We start from the raw sequence: 25,162 nt of genomic DNA, 5'->3' as shown, positions 1-25,162 counted from the left end.
AATGCAAGCTCAAACTTATTCTCTATAAATAAAATCGATTTAAAAGCAAAGAAAGTATGAATATCCACGTTACAGACATTAAATATTCAGTGAGAACTTATTCCCTTGAAAGATTTACTCCGTACAATAACACAGTAACTACAATTTGGTGTCAAACTGAACAATTTATTGACCTCTTCATCTCAATAGAACAATTAAAACAGCATATGTGGATGTACAGCAACTCCCACCCAGCATTCATGTCCAGAACAGACAGACACATGATACAGTTTTCTTTAAATCTTTTCATTTCAAAAATCAAGCATCTATCAGAGTAGCCTACAGAATTCTTCAGTGACATTTGTGAAATCCCCCCCACGTTGTGTTGAAGATGAACGTAGAGTGTGGGATTAATAAAGATTTACTGCAACCATAGCAACAGAGCCAGTCAAAAATACTATACATCGAACAGCACACGCTCGTACGCACGTACGCACGCACACACACACACACACACACACACACACACACACACACACACACACACACACACACAAAATTACTATTATAAGTAAAATTACTGGATGGGATTCCATACACACAAAAGTCGGTGTGTATCTGTGAGGTGAGGTGCAATCCGCTGGTGAGCCGGAGCTTCTCATGCAGCATGTGGAGGACTATTCACTAATCCACCACAAGAGAGCAGTCTAGTCTTGTGCTGGCTCCAGAGTGCCTCTCATCTGAGAGCCAGGAGACTCAGAGCAGGATCGTCCCACTGCTCAGAGGAGGACTGGAGATGGTAGTGAATGAGAAGAGAGCAGCGTAGTGAAATGTTTGAGTCACTCAAACTTGCGCAGGTGGTTGTAGAGGGACTGGACGTAGGTGAAGACGCACATGGGGTCCGGTTTACGGCCCATGATCATCATGTCGTCCACCTCGATCAGACGGTCGCAGCCTGCCTTCACTCTGGAGAGGCGGAGAATATTATTTGTCATCAAAATAAGATTTCTAAAATGAAAATGAGTACAAAAATGACTCATATCCTATTCAGTTCAAAGTCAGTTGGATGTATCAGTCTAACCCATCTAAAGCATCGCGTCTGATGAAAACAGACTTTCTTTAAAACATGCTCTGAAATGACATCATCTTTGATCTCTTTAAAAGGTCAAATCTAAAGCTGCCACTATACATACGATTGTAGCTGCACAGCAGGAGAATATTGTTTTTGAGTCAAATCAGCTTAATGTTCCTCGAAGAAAAACATATTCAAGTCTTAATGCTCCTGAATGCAACACATGCATGTCCATACATCAAGTCTGATCGACAGTTTGCACCTATAAGAACCTTTATTATCTGTCATCAGCCGTGAGTCAGGACAGAGGAATGCACACCTTTCACTAAACATGTCAAAGAGAAGGGTGATGTGGGGATCAGCGGTACATCACCCCATAACTCTGTCATGTGCGCTTATATAAATTAATAGAGGGCTCTTAATATGGAAGTGGTAAAGACAACAAACCTAGAATATTTCGTCACACTGGATAAAGGCTTCCATTGTTAAAACTGTTCAAGCCCATAAATTCTTTACGAATGTCTCAGCAAATTCAAAAATGGCTCTGAGTGAGAGTCTTTGCTGTTGCATAATGACAATAATGAGTAAATAGGTCATTTTTTTGTCATAAATTGGAAAAAGTAGTCTTAAGGACAATATTTATTTGGTGCCTTGACAAGAGTGAACTGAGAGGATTGGGATAGAGCCGGGATGTTGTTAGCCTTGCTTAGCATAAAGTCTGGAAAAAAAAGATTGAAACAAGCAAGCCTGGCTGTGTCCAAAGTTAAAAAAACAAAACAAAAACTTCCTATCATGATCAAATTAACAAACAAATTAACACACGTCCTGTTTGTTTGTCCAGATGTCAATACTCAAAACTTAAGAGTCTGACATCTTTACTAACAGACTAGGCATAAAACATGCAAGGCAATGAGTATCCAGGGAAAAAAAAACAAAACAGTCATACATTTTACTGCAACCTTTAAAAATACAGTTTCGCTATCATAGTTTGATATTGCTGTCACTCACTCTGCAGTCCCAAAAGCCAATTCAAAGTTGTGCTTGCGGTTAGCAGGTGACAGCAATTCATAGTCAAACTCAGTAGGGAAGAAGGAGTGGACCAGAGCGCAGAAAGCCATCCCATCACTCCAGCTGGACGAGAAGTTCTGGATGTCTATGCTCTAGAGAGAAATGGAGAAAAAGAAGACTTGGTGATAGGTGCCAAGTGTGAGTGAAGGCAAGAGACCTGACCGGCTGATGAAGGCTGAGGAACATGGCTTGTAAAACTGAATGGCAGCTTAATGTAGCTTCATAAACCATCTCGCTGTCTGGCCTATAATTGTGATGGATAAGACAGACCTCTCCTTTCCCTCTTCTATTTGTTGCTTTCTTTCTATTTCATGCATTTTAAACAATGTAATTTCAAGGCTGCCCTTTCTAAAAGACTGAGAAATAGTGCCTGAAATACTTGAATGAAATGCAACATGTCAAGTCATCAGCTGAACATCTCTGTTCTGTGTGTGTTTGCTTCCAGTTAATAAGACTCTTGGCTCTGTCTGGCTGGACTATAACTAAAACCACATGGAGCTGCTGGCACAGGCTGCTGCGGAGAAAAGGGTACCAGAGTTCGCCAATGAAGTCAACTGTGATCCATTGAACCTCAACCACCGTAAACCCCCAGAAACAGACACATACACTCACCATAATTCACACGTTAGCAGCGCGCTGCGTGCTGAAAGGTTGAAGCTACACCAAAGGCTGGCAGAATCATTATAAACGGATCATGTGGATCTTTCATCTGAAGCGCCGTGTGGAAATTTTGCATATGGAAGCTCAATTAGATCAAATAGAAAACACATTTTAGGACAGCTGTTTGTGCTTTCCTCCCTTGTCGAACTCAAGCGCGCTTATGCTACATCATGTGCCCTAACTTTGGTTGATATGCTCATTTACTTTCACTCTTGTTAGACAAGAGCTAAATTCAAGTGTCATGTTTATTTAAGCTAGTTTGTAACAAAGACTCGAAAGGGGAACAAAAAAAAGCCCTGTTCACTCCCAGAACCAACATTTCCTCTTTTTGTCTTGTACAAAAAGAGGTTGGTTCATACAAAGTAGATGTTAGAATGTGGTTGTAAACTTTCCTTATAAGACTCAAGGTACAGTAAATATTCTTATAATTCTGATTACCAGGAGCAGCTAATCAAACATATAATTTACTGCTTTTTTTTTTTTTACAATGGGAGAAAATTATTATTCAGCAGAATGAAGTTCAAGTTATTGTTGGTTAGGCCCTCCAACAATTGTGCTCTTCTTTTGGTGCTGGACTAATTGAAACGTTTGCAATAAACATTGTGCTGTAAAGACTGCTGTAATCACTGCTCAAACACATTTCCGTGGTCAAGACAGAACATTTGCTGTCCTGTTTTTTTTTTTTTTTTTTTTTAAACATACTACACTTTAGCGTGGCTTCTTTCCATGTGTTTTGGTCTTTGTGACATCACAACGTAGTTCGCCAACAATCATGGTCCAGTCTGCATGTCACGTTGGTTGATTCCTCCAGGACACAAACACTGTGCATTGTCTTCACAGTGACATGAACAAGTATCTTCATAATCCTCGATTGAGTCGTTTACAATGAGGCAGAAGCAGGAGTTTCAATCTCTTGTTAATATGCAGCAGCTCAACGGTTGACAAATAACTACACGTTTCCTATGGGGTCGATGCAGACTTTGTAGTCCTGAGAAGAGGGCTACATCGACCATCTAAAGCTTCAAACTTTTAAAATTCATAATAAATTACCTGCTGCAGCTTTATAACATACACCAAAATGTAGCATGAACGAGCTAAAACTTCCATGTACACAAGTAACTAAAACATACAACTTCCATCCATCCATCCATTTTTCATGTGCCTCCCTGTAGAAACTAATTGCCCAGCCTTGGTCTAGAGGGTCATGAATAATCAGGTAGCAAATTAGTATCCCACCCTTGGGTAGAATGTATGTAAATATTGCCTGAATAGGTTGAAAATACACTCAATCTAAAATGTCCACAATAAATGACAGGACACTCAGGGTTCTACCTGGTAGCCGATGGTCTTGGAGCGGCACCACTCCAAAAGGATTTGTTTGATGCTGCTGGCGCTAGAAACTCCGAAACTCTGAGAGCGCTTCAGTTTGGGTTTGGAGTCCACTGGTTTTGGCCGACTGCACAAGACAAAAACAACAAGGCTGCATGAGTATGTTTCAGTTTTAAAGTCTGGAAAACTTTAAAGTAGAATTCCACCCGAATAGTGTAATTTGTCTTTTCATTACTCACCATTTGGTGTCTTGAACTCATGAAGATGTTCTTGGTGACTCCAGAATTCAGTAAACAGCAGCCATGTATTTTATTTGGCTCGAAGATAATGGGGAGCGACTACAAACAGCAGCTATACTGTCTTAACATCAATCTAGAGACTCTCATATTAATCGTCTGCAAAAATCCAAGTTTGATAATGCTCAAGAACCCCCAACACTTTGATTTGAGTTAATAACAAACAAATCAGAATGACCATGATTAGTGCTTCCAGGTGAACTTATTCATACTCCTTTACAATCACTCTGAACCTTAAGTTGGATGCATTTGCTTTCTTCTCACTGTTAGTTGTGAGTTTCCATCAGCTTCAAGCAAAAATCTGTGTTTTTTTGACTTCTCAGTCACCAAGACATCAGCAGGAGGTCAAAAAGTCATCACGAGCCGTGAGTACTTGAAAGGCAAATTACATCTTATTTGGGGTAAAATATCACTTTAATCTTCAGAGTATTTACTTGCTAGTGACTTCCGAGTCCAGTTTTTCAAAGATGGATCGACGAGCCTGAGCGCCGATGTTTCGTGGCAGAGTTTGTGACCTCACCAATTCCCGCCTCCTTTCTCCTCCTGGCCCAGAGTATCTTCCTTGGTTTACATCTCCATCCCTGCAGAACACACAGAAGGCTTTGGTTCAGAAGATGCATTTGTCTCAATGATGACAAGATCCTTTACCCACTCACTTGTCATGAGGATGTAACCCTGAGTACGTCACAGACTTAGCCAGGGCCGAATTCGCCTTTTCTGCAAAAGACACACAGTCAGTGAGTCGTTGTCTTTGAGTGTCTGCGTTCTCCAACAGTTAAACAAGTCTCACCTTGGAGGCGTGGAGATCCCAGAGTTCTGACAGGTGCAGGGGCCCATGTTTTCACAGAAGACACTGACAAGAATTTCAAAGGACACTGTTAGAAAATCAAATGTGAATTATAACCATAATCATAATAACGCCCAGTAGTCACCTGGCTGACTTGGGGACTCAGCTTTTGGTTGGGGCTGGCTGGTAGCTGATTGGCTGAGAGGTGAGAACTCTGAGACTGGAGAGGAGCGGGAAGCGGTGAGGCTGCTGGTAGAGTCAGAAGAGCTCTTAATCTCTGCTGTCTTGGTTGTAGCGGTGATGGGGAGGTGGGGCATCCGCATGGCGACAGGGGCTGTGTGTTCGTGTGGGAGGTCGCTGGGTGGTGAGATCTTTCCATGAGCCACCACTGAATGCTCTGGTTGGATTGAAACATGCAGAATTATCACAGTTCAACAAAGGATCCAGTGTGTTCCTCACAAAAATGAACGCACAGGGAAACTCTTTGCTTTTGCTTCCTATAACTCATTAAGATCCCAGCTCTCATCAACCTGGACTCCAGACAGAATTGGTCTGCTGTTTTCACCAAAGCCTGAGTCAAAGAAGACTATATACCAGCTAGCATTGAAACAGTCTGGTATTCCCCATGACTAGTAAACAGAACTTCCAAATTTTGCGATTACCTGTAGTAGCAGCGTTTCCATTCTGCAGTTCAGAGTGTGTCGGGGCCGGGTCTACTTCTATTGGCTCCTCTCGCTCAATGCTCTGAAACACACACACATATGGAGACACAGTTAACAACACACACTAACAGCCTTCATGGCTCTCGAAGGAGCATGAGGTCATCCATGACATTCACTGGAGACCAGCAGGAGGCCTGTTAGGAAAGGTTTTTCCATGAAAGAGCACACTAGCAATTTAAGCACGTGGTGAAACAACACTTCAGTTTTGATGAGCCCTACTGACTCTATGCCTACAGACATGCTAGTAAAACATGTACTTGCTAATCTCGTCTTGGGTATTGTTCAAGCGGAGCCATCCAGAAACCAATATTGTGAGTGGATCCGGGCATTATGCTCCTCTAGTTTGAGCAAAAATTAAAAAAAAAAAAAAAGTAATCCAGATGTCCATTGCTTATTGAGTCATTGTTGGACCATTTCACTCAATTCATGATTTGGACTTTGCTTCAACATATGGGCTTAAATCAAAACAAAGCAACAAATGAGCCTGACTTTGTGCGCTTCAGAGCGAGCCGTTTGATAAGTGGATAAATGTGGTGTGTTGCAGGGGTGAGAGGCAGCGAAGGCTCTGGCCTGTGTGTCTGTCTCCTCTCCTGTGATAAGACTTTGTTTTAAATAAAGCTCTGCTGTCAACGTGAGCTGCCAACATCTCCACAGCGATCTTACAGCCTGACTGCAAAAGTAATTGAGGTCAATTTTTATTGTCAAACATGATTAGCATCCTCAGCTCACGTTTCTGTGTCTACAGTGTGTGACCCCTTCTATTTCCTGTCCCTTTGATCAGCGTGGATATGCGGCAGAGCGGCTCCATCCGTCCCCTGGAACAGCTAATCGCCATCCAGAGCTGATAGCTCTATCTCAAACTCTCAACCACATGGTGCTGTTGACCCACGTAGGTTGTGGGTCAAGCTGTCACTATCCATGTAGCCCTGTGAGAAAAGAGATGAAGCTTGGTGTGTCGTTAGTCAGCCTTTTGGCACAGGGACATTACTCAGGTCAGTAGTGTAACTAATAGCTGTGCGTTTTCGCTCAAGGTCATCATCAAACCACGTCAAACATTTCAGTGTACCAGACCCTGAAAGGGGCTTTCAGGATGGTGGAGATCCTCATCTTGCTTAACAGCTGTTTTTATTTCCAATTTTGCTGTCATAGTGGAATGAAATACACAGGGTTGATTTGCCCTTGTGTGACCAGGGATATCAGGCTACTTCATCACTGATGCAACAGTTCTGTTTAGATAGCATTAGTATGTTTGGAACCAAAGTACCAGCATCTGTTCTGCTGATATCTGCTGTCTGCACTTACTGAACCGAGGATGTGACTATACTAGGGTTGCCCCCCTGGAAGTCGATGAGCCGTGTCATCCATTAGAGACCCCTTAAGCTGCTGAGATTGTTCACCCAGAACAATCCTTGTGTGTGTGTGTGTGTGTGTGTGTGTGTATTAGTGTGTATTATTTTTTATATAACACTGTGGTTTACAATATCCAAATAAAACAGAATATTTATGTTCTCCGAGCTTGATTTAAATCGCCGTACGTGTGCTTCCTGTTTCATTATTCAAATCATACAATTTACATTTAATTTTTGCATCATGCAGTACGAAGCTGTCTATTCAATGTCCGTTACTAAATGTTCCAACATGGCTGTATGGTGATCTTTCATTAATGTGTGACTGGGTGGATTTTTCTGCAGAACGCAGTGTGTGCATTATTATTATAAATGCATTATTTCATACCGACTGTATTTCCTCATATTAATAAATACACAGTACCTTGTGTTAATATTCACTGCTCTGCTCACATTAAACAGGATTTTGCAGTACAAGTTATAGATATGTCAAACATATGAACTCATTCCAGGACATTAAAGAGATTGTCAGATACATCTGTTTTAGGGGCAACATTAATAGAACGATCACCTCTGATCCAAATCATTTTGTTTATCCTCACAATTAGCCTTAATGTCCTGTTGAAGAGATGGCAACATAATTGCAGTGCATGATGGTATAAGTGCTGGTTTATTGACAAAAGGTTATTTCACAATGCATTATGGAATATGTGTGAAATGCCTTACTCATGTGTTGTGTGTGGTGTGTGACACTTGGACAATCTTTTTGTTTTGGTGAAAAACAGTCTGGCAGAGCAGATGACTAAAACCAAGCTCTATTCTCACACGCACACTCTCTCTCTCTCTCTCTCTCTCTCTCTCTCACACACACACACACACACACACACACACACACACACAGACCACCAGCATTCCTATAAGATGAACTCAGGCAAATACAAACACATTTACACACACCACATCAGTTCCTTAATTCAGCTCAGCATGCCATCTCACAACAAGAACATGGTATTGTTTTGTGTGTGTGTGTGTGTGTGTGTGTGTGTGTGTGTGTGTGTGTGTGTGTGTGTGTGTGTCAAAAAAATCACTTCTTAGTGGCCCAGAGACACACCTGGAAGAAGATAACAGGGAACCTGTGAGAACTCCTGGAGAAAATGAAAGTATTGCATGATGGGATATAAGACAGAGGGACGGGGCAGTGAAGTGGAAACAGCTGGTGATCCAGCAGGCGCAGAGAGACAAATTGCAGAAAGTCTGGCATTGGGAAGGGGAGCTTCCCTGGCTTAAGTAGTGAGATCAGCAGACAAGCAGTATGGGTCAGAGGGAGAAACACGATAGCGGAGCCTCGGAGGTTCCTGTAAACGCTCTGTTATCTCCCGGTCTTATGTGCTGGCAGAACATACTTCTGATCAGCCTGGCCCATACTGACCTCTGGGACCTGAGGACCCTTCACATTTCTGCTCTCACGAGTACGCACACATATAGCAACTCAAATCTGATGGACTGACATTATGGATTTCAAGTTGATCGGAGACTATCAAAATCTGGATGTTAGCCAGACAGCGTCACCATCCTTTAGGGCTGAGGCCTCCATTTTGATGTCTTTCATCTTACATGAAGGGATGTCGAACACTGAGAAAAAACTTGACCTACTTCCTCTCCATAAACGGGATAGATTTTTTTCATCCATGCAAAATCATTTTCTCCATTTTGTTCCAACATGTGCTGAATGTTTGAGATCAAAACACTATTTAATAAGGGAGAAAAGGGAGAGAAAAGTACAGTTGTCAATATTTAATTTACCTTTATTTAACAAGAAGCCATTAGATACAATGTTCTAGCATCGGTCAACATCAGTGCTAGCAGCTGCTACACTGCAAATATTTACACTATATAGTGGGAAGCTGTGGATTTATAAGCACTGAAGACCTCTGTAAATATATCGCTCAGTATAGACAAAGTAACTCTCTGTATCTTTTGCACCAGTGTGGGAAAATCTTATTGCAGTTCAAAAATAGTTTCTCCAAAAATACTTTGAAAGGAGAAAAGTGTTCTCTGTTACAGCTGAAAAAAATTCTCACAACTGAATATTCTTGTGGGATGGTGCAGTGAGATGAGACAAATGTTACATGTTTCAAGTTTTCTATGGCAAAATCTGGATTTGTTTGGCAAAAAATAAAATAAAAAGTTTAAGTAAGTAAAAAAACATTTGAGATCGATGACAGAGTCACAACCTATGAACCCTTGAGTTTTTTTTGTTTTTTTGTGTGAATTGAACAGAAGCTAATGTAACAGATGTATACACAGCATTTCCTGCTAGCCAATCATACTTCTGGGCACTTATTGCATACGCACTGCCCTCACTCGATGCAGCTGGAACACATACATCTTGTGACATGGTGGCATGAAGTAGGGATGCAAGATAATACCAGCACAGCATCGGTATCAGCAGATATCGGTCTTTTTTTAAAGAATGACATTGGTCTCGGTCCGAAAAGCAAAACCTTCTTTTGTAATCAATGTGATAAGTATGATATACTGGCTTTTCAATACTTTTTGGAAAGACAGAAAAATCCCTCTTTTTTTTTTTTTTTTAGAATGTACGAAATGTAAATTTCAAATGAATTTATACAAATCACATCATCAGTAAACATCAGTTCTTGGCCAAATTATTGTAAATCATTGGCAAATCGCATATAGGCAATATAATCCGATATCATGCCTTCCAAGCATGAATAATATAAGCTAGAAATAAATAAATTTGAATGCCATTCCAAACAGAGCCTTTGTCAGACTCTTAAACTACTGCATACTGGGCTGTTTTGGATTGCGGGTAAATTTGACCATTTGCAGCTTTAACTGAAAATGCTGATTGACATCTGGCTGATAGGCCTGCTACAAGCAGACATTTTTATCTCATGACAGTCCCATAAAGAACATCTGCACCAGGAATGAAAGCCTGAATGAAACCCTGTATCCTTGTAAACTTGGATCTCAGCTGGTAGCAGCAGCTTTGCAACCCGTAACCTCTAACTCTAACATCACAAGTCACGTTTGTCTTTATAGGCTAACACATGACTATTGGAGTGTTTGTCCTGATAAGTTGGCTTAAAGTAGGAACCCCTGATATCAAGATGACACTAAAATAGACCAACCGGAGCTGTTTAAGAAACCCTGGCTGGACATGTAGGAGTGTTTACATTTAGCACCATCACACTATGTCCCTGACATCTAAAGTGTCAATCTGACAACGCTGAGTCGTAGAGGGGATCAGCCAGTTGTTTAATCTGGGTTGCGTTCATGTTACTGTACTGCAGCATCTCATAAAAGTGCAGCTGCATGAACGCTCACCCGTACGCACATGCAGTCTTTCCCTTGTAAACATTCTCATAATGGAGTGACACCAATGTTAGCGCACAAAAGCTCACCTTTCTTTCCTTAGACGAACAACAAATCCCCTACTCCCTGACAGTGCGTCATTACATGAGTGAACTATTAAATGTTTGGACCAAATTAGTTAGACGGAGCAGAAAATACGGAAAAGCCCTGGTGTAGTGAGAGCAAAGACAGAGGAAGAGAGAGAATGACAGTGCGGTGAACATCAGTGTGAAATGAGTCCCATGAGTTTCAGATGAATTGACCAAAAAAACATTCTGGCATTGATCTGGCAAGAAATTCCAACAAATCATCAACAGGAAAAAATAAATCAACATTGAGTTATTGGGTAAGAATGCTTCTAAGACAGATTTTTAGCAAACTGTCCATGTTGACACACTGACAGAGAAGACACTAGTGTTGGATTTCCTGTGTGTTCACAAGCAGCCGAGGAGCTGAGGGCTTCATTCTCTGAGGTAAAAGATACACTGAACACCTGTTGAACTAGGAATATCCCACTGGGATGTTTTTGAGAGCTCTAAGAAGGTGTTACATAATTTGACAGTGTTTGTGGCACAAGATGAGAAATGTTCTGGGTCTGTATACAAGTAAATGGAAAACTGGATCAACTATAACGAAAATAGGAACCTTGGTTTATACTTGGTGTGAACCTTCTGGTGGGAACATGCCTCTACTGTTGAGACAGAGTTTGTGTCTTGTTGGTATTTTCAAATGACCAGAGGGAGACATTTACAATAGCAAACAATGTGGCATCTCAGGAATAAAGCCCGTCATTTTTTGCTCATGCGACTGATGGTAATTCTTTAACTACTCATCAATATGAATGACTGATTGACTGACTGAATGCATGAAAGTTAAAATGTTCATAAAAACAAAATAGTCTGTTTCCCTCAAAGTTGGATCAGTGCTAGGAACAAAATCCATCCATCCATTTTCTTCCCCTTATCCTGTTAAGGGTCACGGGGGGGGTGGATTCTATCCCAACTGCTTTCGGGCGGGAGGTGGGGTTCACCCTGGACAGGTCGCCAGTCCATTGCAGGGCCAACACATAGAGACAGACAACCATTCACACTCACAGCCACACCTACAGTCAATTTAGAGTATCAATCAGCCTCGTCCCCTCTTGATGTCTTTGGACTGTGGGAGGAAGCTGGAGTACCAGAGAGAACCCACGCAGGAACAGGGAGAAGATGGAGACTCACACAGAAAGATCCCGTGTCCGAGAGGAACAAAATTAAAAAATAAATAAACAGATAAATAAAACTACCATGTGAAGCTTTTAACAATTAAATTGATTTTATAAATATGTTAAGAGGCGGCACAGTGGTGCAGTGGTTAGCGCTGTCGCCTCACAACAAGAAGGTTCGAGTCCCAGCTCAAGCACGGGATCTTTCTGTGTGGAGTCTGCATGTTCTCCCTGTACCATCTCCCTCGCCCGAAAGGTTAGGCTCCAGCCCCCCCCCCCCCACCCCACCCTTAACAGGATAAGCGGAAAGAAAATGCATGAATGGATGGATGGAAATATGTTAAGAAAACTGAAAAAGTATAAAATAACTATCATACAGCATCATGCATATAAAAAATTGGATTGTGCATGGAAGATTTCAGCTTACCACCAGGTGGTGCTATGACTAATTTGTCTCAAAATTAAATAAATTCTTACTTGGCAAACTCTACACCCCTCAAACAAGTCTGATAAGAAACCATACTCATAGTTTTCTTGTAATTCTGCTGACAAACAAACAAGCAAACATGAACTCCTTGTTGAAGATATTATGTTAATGACATATTCCCTGATCCTTTGGTGTCTTTTAGGACTCTGGCTAAACTATCACAAAGACTATTTCTGATCCACTTCCAGTACGAACCCAGTGGACAGTTGGATGTGTAATGCTACGAAAGAAGGGAGAACTTGTCTGTTTATAGAGGGGGAGGTATGAGCGCTGCGTCCTGTGTTTGGTCAGACAATATTGTTGAGCTGTCAGAGACATCTTCATCATTGACACTTCAATAATGTCAAGTGTGTTTGTGTGTGTGTGTGTGTGTGTGTGGTGGTGGTGGGGAGGTATAGATGGGACAGGCCGACCGTGGGAGGGAGTATTTGGTGAGTGTTCACTGAACTCTGCTGGGAAACGTATAGCACAATGTTGTCTCACTCCAGTGATTCAGACGGGCCAGTCAAACAATGAGCTTGAAGTGTCAACTCTCAAGTTTAAATTAAGGGCGTTCACGTCCCTATAAGATAAGGAGCGCAGGGTATGAAATGTTAACTCTTTCCCAGATACCCAGAATAGGGAGCACAACTTAACTGGACATGTTAAGGGAACTGTTTGTGTTTCTTGACAAACATGTAGTAACCATTTTAACACATCTAATTCTTCCTTCTGTAATTAGGAAGCAAGAGGGAAGAGACAATTGGCTGTTGCAGCTAACTCTACGAAAACGACGTCTTTGTTGCTAGCTTGAGTGTGTCTGTTTCATGCAACCAGGATGGAATGTGTGTCAAATTGCATTTTTATTTTTTGCCTTTGGACACACACTAATCATACTAGCTCTGTCAATGTTGCACAAGCTGCGTGAGAGCTAAATCTATCTATCTCATCCTATTCATTGCAAGAAAGTGAATGAATGAATATTCCTTGCAATGGTATCTCTGACTGTCTTGTTACCTTAAGGTTGACAGGCCACAAAATTGTCTTGCACGTAATCCACCAAAAAAGCTGCAGCTCATTGTTGAAACACTTTGAAAGAATTTCCATCCATCTTTCCATCCATCGTGGTCAGCACTGTCGCCTCACAGCAAGAAGGTTCCGGGCACGGGATCTTTCTGTGTGGAGTCTCCATGTTCTCCCTGTGCCTGTGTGGGTTCTCTCTGGTACTCTGGCTTCCTCCCACAGTCCAAAGACATCAAGAGGGGACGAGGCTGACTGATACTCTAAATTGACCGTAGGTGTGACTGTGAGTGTGAATGGTTGTCTGTCTCTATGTGTTGGATAGGATAAGTGGAAGAAAATGGATGGATGGATGTCCAGACATCTATGTCAAACAGGTGAAAATGGAGTCAAGGAAGCTGTTGATGTATACTTGTGACCACAACATACTAGTGTAACCTACACATAATGCTTATACCATGATGGATACTTGCATCCAGTTGTTGGTAGATGCTGTCATAGGAGACACCTTGTGCAGAGGACTCCTTCTATGTAATTACCTTACAGAGGAGTAAATGAATCTTCTTAGAAAATAAAATCGCTTGTTCTTCAAATGCATTCACACACCCTTAAATTTCTCTTCTGTATATTCAGACTGGAAAATACGCACTGTCTTTGAACCATGAAGATATAAAAAAACTAATTGCAGCCGAGAGCCCAGTGCCCTGGGTGGCATGTGCTGTGTTGGTTAAGAGAACCTTGTCTTTATAAACACAGCGGCACTGGTGGCTGTACAGCTGTGGCCTGTGACAAGACATGAGCTCTCATTTGATTGTCTGCAGAGTTCATCCTGAGAGGAGGATGGCTGTGGCCTCTAACACACACCGGTGACTTTTGAACTTTATCCACTCAAGTGTCTCTCCCTTCAATTCATTGTCAGGTTGATGTATAAGAAATCTTAAACGCTCAAAAAAATAGAAATGTCTACAACTGTGTGACATAATGAACAGTTCCAAACTATCTTTGGAGGAGTAAGAATATTATTGCCTACCTTATTTATCCTGATACTTAGAGATATTCCAATCTGAAGAGCGGACAGAATAGAGGCTGACATCTAATGCAGATACCTTATGTTGAGTTTTTTTCAAATCAACATTTATTCAAGAAGCCATCATCATTACTGTCATTTTGCTTGCCCTGACAGAAAAATGCTCTGGTCCAGCAATTAAAAAATGACAAATTTAAGAATTGCAAAGCCAATAGCGGCGTCTCCTTGCTTCTGATAGATAATGAATTGTTCGCTACATTCAAAAATATTCAAATTTTTGCCCTTAATGTCAGAGTTTCGACTGTGGGAAACCCTTCCACTGCCAATCACCTTTTATCTGAGGTCAGAATCTGACCCAAAACCTGCTGGGCAGAATTTCCACCTTTGCTCTAACCTACACAGTAGCAGCTGCTCCCAATCTCCCATCAGCCCTTGCTTGTCTGCTGTCATGGAATTTGACAGATTGGTAGGACAGGAACTCCTCACTGTCTTTTAGGGCACACATCAATGAGAGGTAGGTCTTGTTAGTTGTGGAGAATTTTTCACTCATCTGGCCCTTTCTATGTAAACTACATTTCCAACATATGGCAACAATAGAGGGTGAGTCCCCTGTCTTCCCTGTCCTCCTCCCTCAGTCCTCCTCTCCTCGGCCTCTTATGTTTCTGGTAGTGAGGCGCTACAACGTGGGGAGACTAACACACTGAACTCCTTTAGGTGAGAGGTCAGGGAACACAGACAGATGAAATCACTCCCTTTAATCTCTTCCTTTCAAACAGCTGACTACACTGGACAGGCAGACGAGTCGTAGTGTTAGTGGGAGGAGTAGAAGTAGTATGACAGATTAAACAACAAAAACCAACACAACATAAAGTGAAGGCTTTGTAGAGTCACCGTTTTTTCCAATGACTTTGCCTGAAAACTTCCAGAAAGTGAGTCCTAATATGATGCCACGTGACCGAGAAAGACTGCCTAGGGATTCTTCTCCTGACAGCTGGAGAAGACATCGTTATTACCACCAGATCTGTCACAGTCTAGCTGCTCAGGCTGCCCACATCACGGCCTGCCTCATGTTTATTCTTGGCCCTGAGGCCGACCCCGCTTGCGAATAAACACATAAACAAAGACATAAGAGTTGGAGGAGCTGCATTACTAGATCTTGTCACCTTGAGTACAGCTGCACGCTTCAACTTTTATCTCTTTACGCACAGCATCTTAAATTAGCCTCTTTCTACCTTCACACTTCAGCAAACATATTACTTCTCCATTCTTTTTTTCCCTTTAACTTGATTCTGACTATGCTGATTTTCCTTAAGACCTTTCTATGTTCTGAGTTCCAGCATTGAATGTCAGCTCTCATCTACATTTCAACTATTTCCCCTGCTACTAATTTTGATTTCTGACAATAAATGCCTCCATTTCAGTGTGAAGGGATCCTCATTGAGCCCCTCACACTGACTGACAGGCAAATAGATGAAATCTGCATCATGTTGCTACTTCTGCTGAACCCCCAAATGCCTTAAGAAGCACTTATATCTGGGTCAACCTCCTGTGGTGGAAGATTTAACATCTGACAAGAGTTGAAAACCACCCGCTGTCTTTCATAACCCCAGACTGTCATCCAAGCCAAGTGCCTTCCAGTTGTTATCTTAAACACTGGATGTGTGTGCAGGTAAATTCAATAAAGAAGCATTCCCCAGGTGGATTGAACTGACGTAGCTGGAGAAGCCATCTCAGAATCTTCTGGTAAGTCTTACTGGTTCCAGAGGGCAGCGAGGGTGATCCGTTCCACCGGCCAGTCAGTTATTAACCTGTTTCCACAGAGATGATGACGGGAACACAGTCTATTGTCTGGAAGTCATTAAGAGAGCCAGGGGTAGCCAGGGAGTGGCTGCATACCTCTGTTAAACCCCCGGCATGTGTGTGCGCACACACAAACACACACTTTCTCTTCTTGGCTGTGCCTTGCTCTTAGTTTTATTCTTTTCTTCAGGATCGATCAACTTTAAGTTCATAGGTTTCAACACAGCAGCATACAAAGTGGTCTTCATCATATTTTCCATGACCAAACCAGCTCTTTAAAACCACAAATAACAGGGAGACTGATAAATAGAGACGTAAAAAATGTAGATTTATGATCCGTACGTAACATATACTGTGTTTAATAGATTTGTGGGTTTTTGTGTTTTGTTTGATCACTGAAGAATACTCATAACCTCATTTTCTGTCTTGTTTGTAGATGCAGTAATAGCAACAAAGGGTGTGTGTGTGTGTGTGTGTGTGTGTGTGCGTGCGTGTGTGTGTTTTGTGTGTGGAAGGAGCCATTGAGACAGAAGAGGGGTAGACGGATGGATGGATGCGTGGGCTTTGGCAGAGTACGTCACAGAATTAGAGACATCACTCTCCGCTCTGCAGGCTGCACTTGACAAAATACACCCACTCTTCCATTCATCTGCAAAAGTGAACGTAATCTGTTGGATGCAGACGAAATAAAACATCATCTTTTTTCCATCTGTCTTTGCTTTGGAAACGTTGAACCAAAGAACACATGAAAAACACTGCAACCACTGTCATTCGAGTTCACTTGAGGGCCAAAGAAGTTATATACACTATAAACAGAATCTGCATTTCATAATAATTTTTTATTGCTACAGAATCTACTGTTTTTATATCATGAATAGCTTGAAAATGCAAAAGATTTGTAAAGTGAAATGAATCCAATGTGAGATTTCATTGTTTAAAGATGGATAGTCAATCTGATCTAGTTCTACTCAGACCAGAACATCTCCAAATATGGAGGAAAAGCACACCAACTTGCTGCTGAGCCACATTTCAGTTGACCAAACACTCACAACAGTACATGTTTCACCTTTTCCGTGACTTAAAGAAGGGTCTGTGCCTGCGTACTTGTGCACCAGTAGTCAGCTGCAATTAAAGAGTCATTTTGGACTGGGATCAGTACATTTAAGTAACCGGACTCTACAATCTCACCGTCAGTTTTTTCTCAGACTGAAACACTGCAGGGTACAACCTGATATCATAGAAATCTGTGAAATGACCACGACCTCTTAACACCGCATTACAGGGTGATGGCAGCATAACATCTGTTAAAATGAGGTAACATTACCCTGGAAACAAATTCGAACTGAAAGCCATTTAGTATCCTTTCATGGTGGAGAAAAATAGTTCATTAATGTAATGCTCTAAATAGTTTTTTGTAGTTTAGAAACTTTATTTCGTCCATATTCACTGATGGCTTCTTGAAATTAAGTTTCCTTTTGGAAAATGTGTCAGCACAGTTTAGGTCTCGTACAAAAAGTTTTGGCTTAGAAAAAAAAGTTACAGTTTTGAAACATAACGCTGTAATCTGAACTCAAGCAGGATTTGAACACATGGCTGCTAAATTTGTTTGGGAACAACAACAACAACAAAACTTGGTTAAGGTTACTAAACCATCATGATTTTGGTTAATGCTCACCATCGACCGCCGCCCACCGTGTGACGTTGTTGAACGCAGGAAATTACACACTCGCCATGAAAAAACATCCTAATTGATTTATACTGGCATTGTTTTTGTGGTTTTAACACATTACTCGCTGACACCATGTAATGCAACGTTAAGAGGTTGTGGCGATGTCACATATTTTCTGTGAGATCATCCAGGAAGGGTGAAAGCAGGGGTCTGCTGTTAGTGTGTGCCGATAAGAAACAGACAGGACTGAGCTGGAGTTGTGTAATGATACTGACATACACAGTGACTAATGGGCGCAGAGGGAGGGAGTGGGAGCATAGAATTAGTAACAACACACACACACACACACACACCTACATACACACACACACACACACACACACGTGTTTTTCTATGTGAAGTAATCATCTCTTCTGTAATAAGCTATGTGGGTCCTGTATGGAGCTATAAATCAAGCTCAGCACTGACATTGATTGAGAACAGTAGATAACCCCTCTGACCTGACAATGCCAATCTGATCTGCTTATCTGCTAATGAAGCTCTGCTTATCTACATACACACACACACACACACACACACACACACATACACACACACACACACACACACACACACACACACACACACACACACGCTAACCTCTGGCTTTTGTCTGCAGTGTTAAAGGTGGTTGCAGCAGTCACAGGTATTTATCAATGGCCACACATGCTAATTTTTGACCCGTTACAGCCTGTATTGAATATTTTGGAAATATTATGTAGACTCGGCTGTATTAAATATTGAAGAAATAACCTGTTAAAGAATGTAAATTCAGTGAATCTGACAAAACATTTCTTAGTAACTACAATCCGGCTGGGACTGGGGAAGACTTTACTTCAGGAGTGTTTCTGACCCCCCATCAAGTTATCAAGCAATTTTCAAAGCAGGAACAAAGAGAAAATTTCTGTATCCACTCAATTGCGATGCTTTCAAACTAATACTCAAACATGTTGAAAGCAGCAGTGTTTGTATAACTTTGTTATACTGAACTGGATAAAACATCTGGGACGATAGAATCGCAGTTGATGTCAAGTCATATTTATGATTTGCTTTCATATTATAACCTGAAGTATGTCTGAAAAACTGAAATCACAACAAATCCATCCATTGTCTTCCGCTTATTCCTACACATTAAGGGTTGCGGGGGGGCTGGAGCCTATCCCAGCGTCAATGGGCGAGAGGCGTGGTTCACCCTGGACAGGTCACCAGTCCATCACAGGACCAACACATAGAGACAGACAACCATTCACACTCACAGTCACACCTACGGTCAATTTAGAGTATCAATCAGCCTCGTCCCCTCTTGATGTCTTTGGACTGTGGGAGGAAGCTGGAGTACCAGAGAGAACCCACGCAGGAACAGGGAGAACATGGAGACTCCACACAGAAAGATCCTGTGATGGAGCCGGGACTCAAACCTGGAACCTTCTTGCTGTGAGGCGACAGTGCTGACCACTGCACCACCGTGCAGCCCATCTTTCAAATCAAATGAACAAAAAGGATTCAAATAAGCCAAATAATTCTAGCACGTAATTGAACATGTCCCAATGTCTAAGGTTGGAAGATAGACAGGCCAATACACATCTCTGTGGGACATATAGCTCGACTGACTGCATTTGAGTGGTTAAGAATCCCTGCTGTGTCAATATGTGTCAATGTGTGTGTGTGTGTGTGTGTGTGTGTGTGTGTGTGTGTGTGTGTGTGTGTGTGTGTGTGTGTGTGTGTGCCATCTCTATCAGCCCTCGTTTGAGCAGCTAAATGAATGTCAGGTACTGTCTCCCACCCCACTCTCTGACAGACAGGTGAGTGAGCTGCATTCAGAAGTGCTGAGATTTGACGATGAAGACTAACTAATTACCATGATGAGAGCAGGGAGCGTTTTGGCTGACAGTGGGGGATCTCCCACACAGGCACACTGAAACAAAGGTGCCCTTGTGACCACAAGGATTTCACAGAAGATGGAATTCCACCAACACATACGTAGTAATTTCAGATAATACCATGGTTTTTGTAGCTCTTGTCTGCAGTTTTGATATATTGCTATAAATGCATGCACAGCAAGTATTTTGACGTTGAGGAAAATTCTAATTAACACTGAAAAGCTGAGCTGCAGCCAATTTTTAAGGAGAAATATCATATGTAAGACTTGGTCAGTGCATGGCTGTAGACTGCATCATTCTGGAAAAGCTGCTTCTCGAGGTGCGCCACATTACACCAGATGTAAAAATGTTGACATGGCCATTCACTGACCCTCAAATACAATCTCAGTATTCATAAAGGATGTGTATCAGTGCGTAAGTTTTCTGTGAGCCAAGACAAGCAGACAGACAGAGAGTCTCAATATTGGCCTCATAAATATAAATATAAGACTGTCTGCAGTAGGAAGGGAAGTAAAATAAAAATAATTCTAAAATAAAATGACATCCTTGGACTAATACTGCAATTACACCTGTCATTTGACCAACCCACCTCAGCTTTGAAGTACCTGTAAAGCTAAATACCAAGTTTATTTCAAGGCAATGAATAAAAAGGACCCTTCTAGCATGTTTTGCCCTATTTTCCCTTTTGTTTGGCTTGAGATGATCAATGAAAATTATTTGAATTGATACAATATTGCATGAGAATTCTATGACTGAAAACTGCAAACTAGCTGAGATTCAAATACTGACATCCAAACCCACCAAGTCTTGCTGTTTCAGCAATCACTGCTGTTTAATGTTACCCTGACAGGATATTTTGATGCTATGCCACTGCACCAGGAGCCAGCTGTTGTTTCCCTGTCGCCAGTGGTGAGCGTCGGCTTTTGGTTTCTGTGAAAACCGGGCTCATTTGAACCCATATCATGATCCTTACAAAAACATATCGAACCTTTAAAATCAATGTTTTTTTGTGTCCAAAAATAATCCTGAAAAAAAAAGTGTCGTATCAGAGGGTTGGACCGAATGGCTTATGTTGGTCCACAGATCTTGCGGAAAGTGGTGGGTGCTCTGATCGGGAAACCATGACTGTGTTGTTAAAAGTGGGACCTGTTATTATATCAGCGATCTGTATAAGATCTCTGATCAACATTGCTGGGCTTGAGACTTTCTTTTATGTGACCAAAATAAATTGGAGAAGACGGCATAGGCCGGAGAGGGATTATGGGAAACTATGAACAAAACACGTGATGATCAAAGCAATCGTCTGTTATTAAATTGTCCATCTGATGCACAGCAAAGAATGTTTCGGAGAGGGAGAAGAGAGACCAGCTGACTGCTAGTTAGCTTCGTGCAATGAACAGTACTTGGGTTGTGTATGAACTTCTCTCTGCTATAATTAGCTTTATTTGCAAAATATTGGAAATTTGGAATCAGCCACATCGCCCGAAATATTTTTCTGTTAGGGTGCGGCATCCCAAAATTTAGCAAACAGAACAAAATATTTGTTGAAAAGTAGAAGAGTGACAATTGCTTTAAATCATGGCCAGCTTTGTAAGAGAGGATGAGGAGAATGAGCATACCCAGGAGCTGACCCTCTATATGTGAACCAGAATACACAACGGAGGAGCTGTGGGCCATGGAAGCGAATTGGGTAAGTGGTATGCTAACCTGCCTATCCACTGACATTCATTGTGCTAAGCTAACTCTCCCTCAGCTGGTCTCTGTGGGTCTCAGCTCCCTTATGCAAACACAGAGGAGAGACGGGACCTATCTTGTCTTGCTCTGAGGAAGATGGGCAATTTCCCCAAAAATTAGCGTTTCTAATTTGTGTTTCTTTCAGACCAGTCGAGGCAGAAGCACACACTAACACAGGCTCGCCCTCCCGTGAACTCGACAAGTGTGTGCATGATGACAAGACTAGGAAGCTGTCTATTTAGCCACTTTTGATCATGATATGACTAGAATATGAAGACAGTGGAATGTGGTAATGTTGACAATGTTCTGGAAAGAATCCAAGCATTTTGGTACTTTTCTACAAACAAAGCTGATCAAATTTACATTCATTCCTGACATTGCAAGATGTCAGATCCCTGAAAAGGTCGAGTTTCAACAAGAAAACATACATTTTGACTCAAAAAGAAAGAATGGGAAGACAAAGGGGAAAAATAAATCTTCAGGCGGCATCTATTTGTGTTTATGTAAATGTTTGGGTACGTAAAACAGAACAAGGAGTTACGAGCAGAGGAAGGCCAGGAAAACTGGCTGCTCATCATCACCTGGCTGACTGATACAGCAACAACAGGATGGATTACAGTCAGGAGATTCTTTCTTTGGCCTCAGCCTGGACAAGAGAAGCCAACAGAGGAAACAAATGTAACTATAGCATGAATGCAGCAAGTTCAGCTCTGAGCTCATCTTTCCATCAGCAGCATCCCAAGGTGACAATAAAATGTATTCATGAGCATAATTCAGAAACCTCAGAGCCCTAAAACTGACACAGACCGTCAGGCAGCAATCAGCTATGATGTATTACAACCCAGACATGAACACAGGTTGTTGGCCAGTAGCTACAGAACAGGTTTCCAGAGGGTTGCTTTCAATGTATTCAGCAGAATCTGGAAAGGGGCTCACAACATCAAGTGGTATTGCGATTATTTTAAGAAAACCACGAATCACTGAAATGTGTATTTCTTCTCAAAACATGAAAAGTTAAACCGCAAATATTTGTGCGGAACTGTTTTCAAAAATGAAAATGTTTCACCATATTACAAATCAATTAATTGTGCAGCACAACACTTCTTAAACCTGGAGTCACAATCTTCCTTACAGGACATTCAGGCAATAACGGCACATCAGAGCCGCTAGGCTTCACAATACTAATTTCATATATTTGACTCAAGACCAAAAAACCACACATTCACCCTAACCTCACCTCCCAGGAGCTTGATTGAGTCATGTTAGTGCACTTCATAACTCTTCCAACATCCTGGTGGAGGCACATTGTCCAACCACAAACACATCCACATATCCACAACCCAACACAGCTTCGGTCAAACTCACATTCACCACAGCAGCATCACAATTACCAGATTACCTCGATGGATATTGTATATGAAATTTCCATCCATCGATGCTATCTGGCACAACAGTGGTATATAGGGGCTGTATGGAAACAGCTTTCTCATGCAGCAGTCCAGGAAGACACAAAGTACAAATCCTGAGATACCTTAAGATGTAAGGGTTCTTTAAGGAAGTGGGTGAAAGCTAGCAATAGTTATAGTATTTGTACAACAAATTTTGCATCTCCACAGCATGCACAACGGCTATGCTATTGTCTTCAGTTTGGACGTGTATATTTGGGAGAGTGCCAAAAGAATAATTGCATATAAACGTCACATTAGTGAATGTTTTTTCTTAAAAAATGCATATGAAGGTTTGTAACAGTTAATCCTTTTGGAGAAATGACGCACTAATTTGTTCGCTTGGTTCGGATCAAATAATGGGCTTAACTGTTAAATTAGCAGACACACATTCATAATATCTGTTGAAGTAATGGATTGATAATTCAAATAAGGAGCTTGAATGATAGCTTGAAGTACTAAAAGAGTAATAAATGTTTGAAATACATACAATTTTCACACATTTTCTAACAAAGATTTAAACTCTATCAACTTTTATATACTTAAACCAGTTCACTAACTCCCTGATAAAAATTCAAAGAGCTGGTGGGGGGGGGGGGGGGGGGGGTTGTGTTGTTGTTTTTGGGGGGCATCAATTAGGGGGCTGCTATATAAATATGTGATACTCACGTTGGTCTTACTTGACACAGCAAATGTGGCTCGGCTGGAGAAACGTGCAGTGGAGGGGCTACTGCTGGTCACTGGGCCCGTCACCATGGAGGACACTCTTGAGCCAACAGGAGGACTGGTGGAGTTGGGGGAAGATGAGAAGTTAGCAGGGGGGGACCCGGGCTGAGTGTGCATCTGGGTCTGGCTCCCCAAGGTGCAGGGTTGGATGTGGAGGTGAGCCTGGCTCTGAGTGTGGGCCTGACCCTTCCCGTAGACCATCTCCGTTATCTCCTGGTGGTTCTCCTGAATATCATTCAGGTGATTCTTCAGGTGGTTCTGACTGTCATTGAGGCTATTGTTCAGCAAGCTGCTGCGATCACACGTCATCCCGCTCAGGAGTTCCACCTGTCGGGTAAGAACCTGCAGCTGACTCCTGAGCTGCCGGTTCTCTTGCTGGAGCTGAACTACAGCTTGTCCAAGAGGCCCACTCAGGTTGGTGGCTTCCTCCAAACGACGCTCCATGCCCAACTTAAAAGCACTGACATCCAAATGGATCTCCCTGATGGCATCCCTCAGAGTGTTCTCGTGACGATTTAGAGCTGCACACACCGTCTCCCCCTCTGGAGAGGAAGACCTTGGATGACACAAGTCTCCCATCTCAGTCAGTGTTGTGGCTTCCATCGGTACAGCTGTTGCCTCTGTTGACAACCTTTCAGTGCGTAAGCTCACGTCTGTGGCCAAAGGAAAATGTCTAGCTTCAGCCAGCGTGCTGAAAGTGAAAGTAGTCCTTCAGGGAGCTCTATGCTTTAGATGCAGATGTCTCTGACTGTCCTCTCGCAGAAGCAAATAAAAAAAGGAGAGAGGTTTGTCCTTTGGGTTGTTAGCAGCTGTCAAACTTCAAAAGTTTAAAAAGTCGATGTCCTGGACAAACCTGCAAGGACACCACAAAATACACAAGCTCTGCATCATCTCTTCATTCAAGACATCACAAATGTCACTGAGATGCCACAGCTCAGTTGAGAACTTCTAAGAATCAGGACAAGAGCGAGAACACTAGTGTGTGGTTAAAACTCTCATAGAACAATGGGGTCCTCTCCACTCACAGCTGCATCAAACCTACCTCGGCTTCACTCTCCGCTACACGGTTTCCTCAGCAATGAACAGCTGTAAGAGTGTGTGTAAGAGTGTGTGTCTGAGCTCTGTTCAACATTGCCGGTTCTGGTTTGTTTAAACTCTCCAGTTGATCACTCCTCTCTTCTCTAGGAGGGAGGAGAAGGGGAGGGATAAAGGAGGAGGGTGGTGGTAGAATGAAGAAACAACACGAGGAGTAGTAAATCTGAGGGGAGGGGAGAGAGGGAGGTGTGCAAGGGACCTTTTATGTCTGTGCATGGTATAAACTATTGGAAAGACCTTTTCTCTTCTTTTTCTTCTCTATTGTATCTCTTATGCAGGCAAAGTATGACATTAATGCACGACAGATGATCTTGATATAAGAAAGTTATGGATATAATACCACGTGTTTAGCACGTCAGGGTCATATCTGTTGGCTGGTGACTCATGGGTTTGCACTGTTGCCCCACATGAAGGTCATGG

General features: G+C 42.0%; 1 protein-coding gene across 1 annotated transcript; it reads right to left on the bottom strand.

Moving 5' to 3' along the window:
- Window positions 1-156: 156 nt before the first annotated feature.
- On the bottom strand, window positions 157-24,791 carry smtnl2 (smoothelin like 2). The gene is made up of 10 exons (XM_086215135.1): window positions 24,690-24,791; window positions 23,591-24,500; window positions 5,854-5,935; window positions 5,337-5,588; window positions 5,195-5,257; window positions 5,061-5,121; window positions 4,839-4,985; window positions 4,112-4,235; window positions 2,060-2,211; window positions 157-945 (listed from the first exon to the last, which is right to left on the bottom strand). The coding sequence occupies exons 2-10, from the start codon at window positions 24,248-24,250 to the stop codon at window positions 819-821; spliced, it is 1,668 nt and encodes a 555-aa protein (XP_086071261.1). The 5' UTR covers window positions 24,251-24,500; window positions 24,690-24,791; the 3' UTR covers window positions 157-818.
- Window positions 24,792-25,162: the final 371 nt, after the last annotated feature.

The sequence above is a fragment of the Aulostomus chinensis genome, chromosome 10 (genome assembly GCF_037954235.1).
Source record: "Aulostomus chinensis isolate RoL2024-O1b breed Wild chromosome 10, RoL_Achi_v1.0, whole genome shotgun sequence".
Taxonomy (NCBI): Eukaryota; Metazoa; Chordata; class Actinopteri; order Syngnathiformes; family Aulostomidae; genus Aulostomus; species Aulostomus chinensis.
Note: the sequence above shows the minus strand (reverse complement) of the source record. Positions and strands in the feature narration are given on the sequence as shown.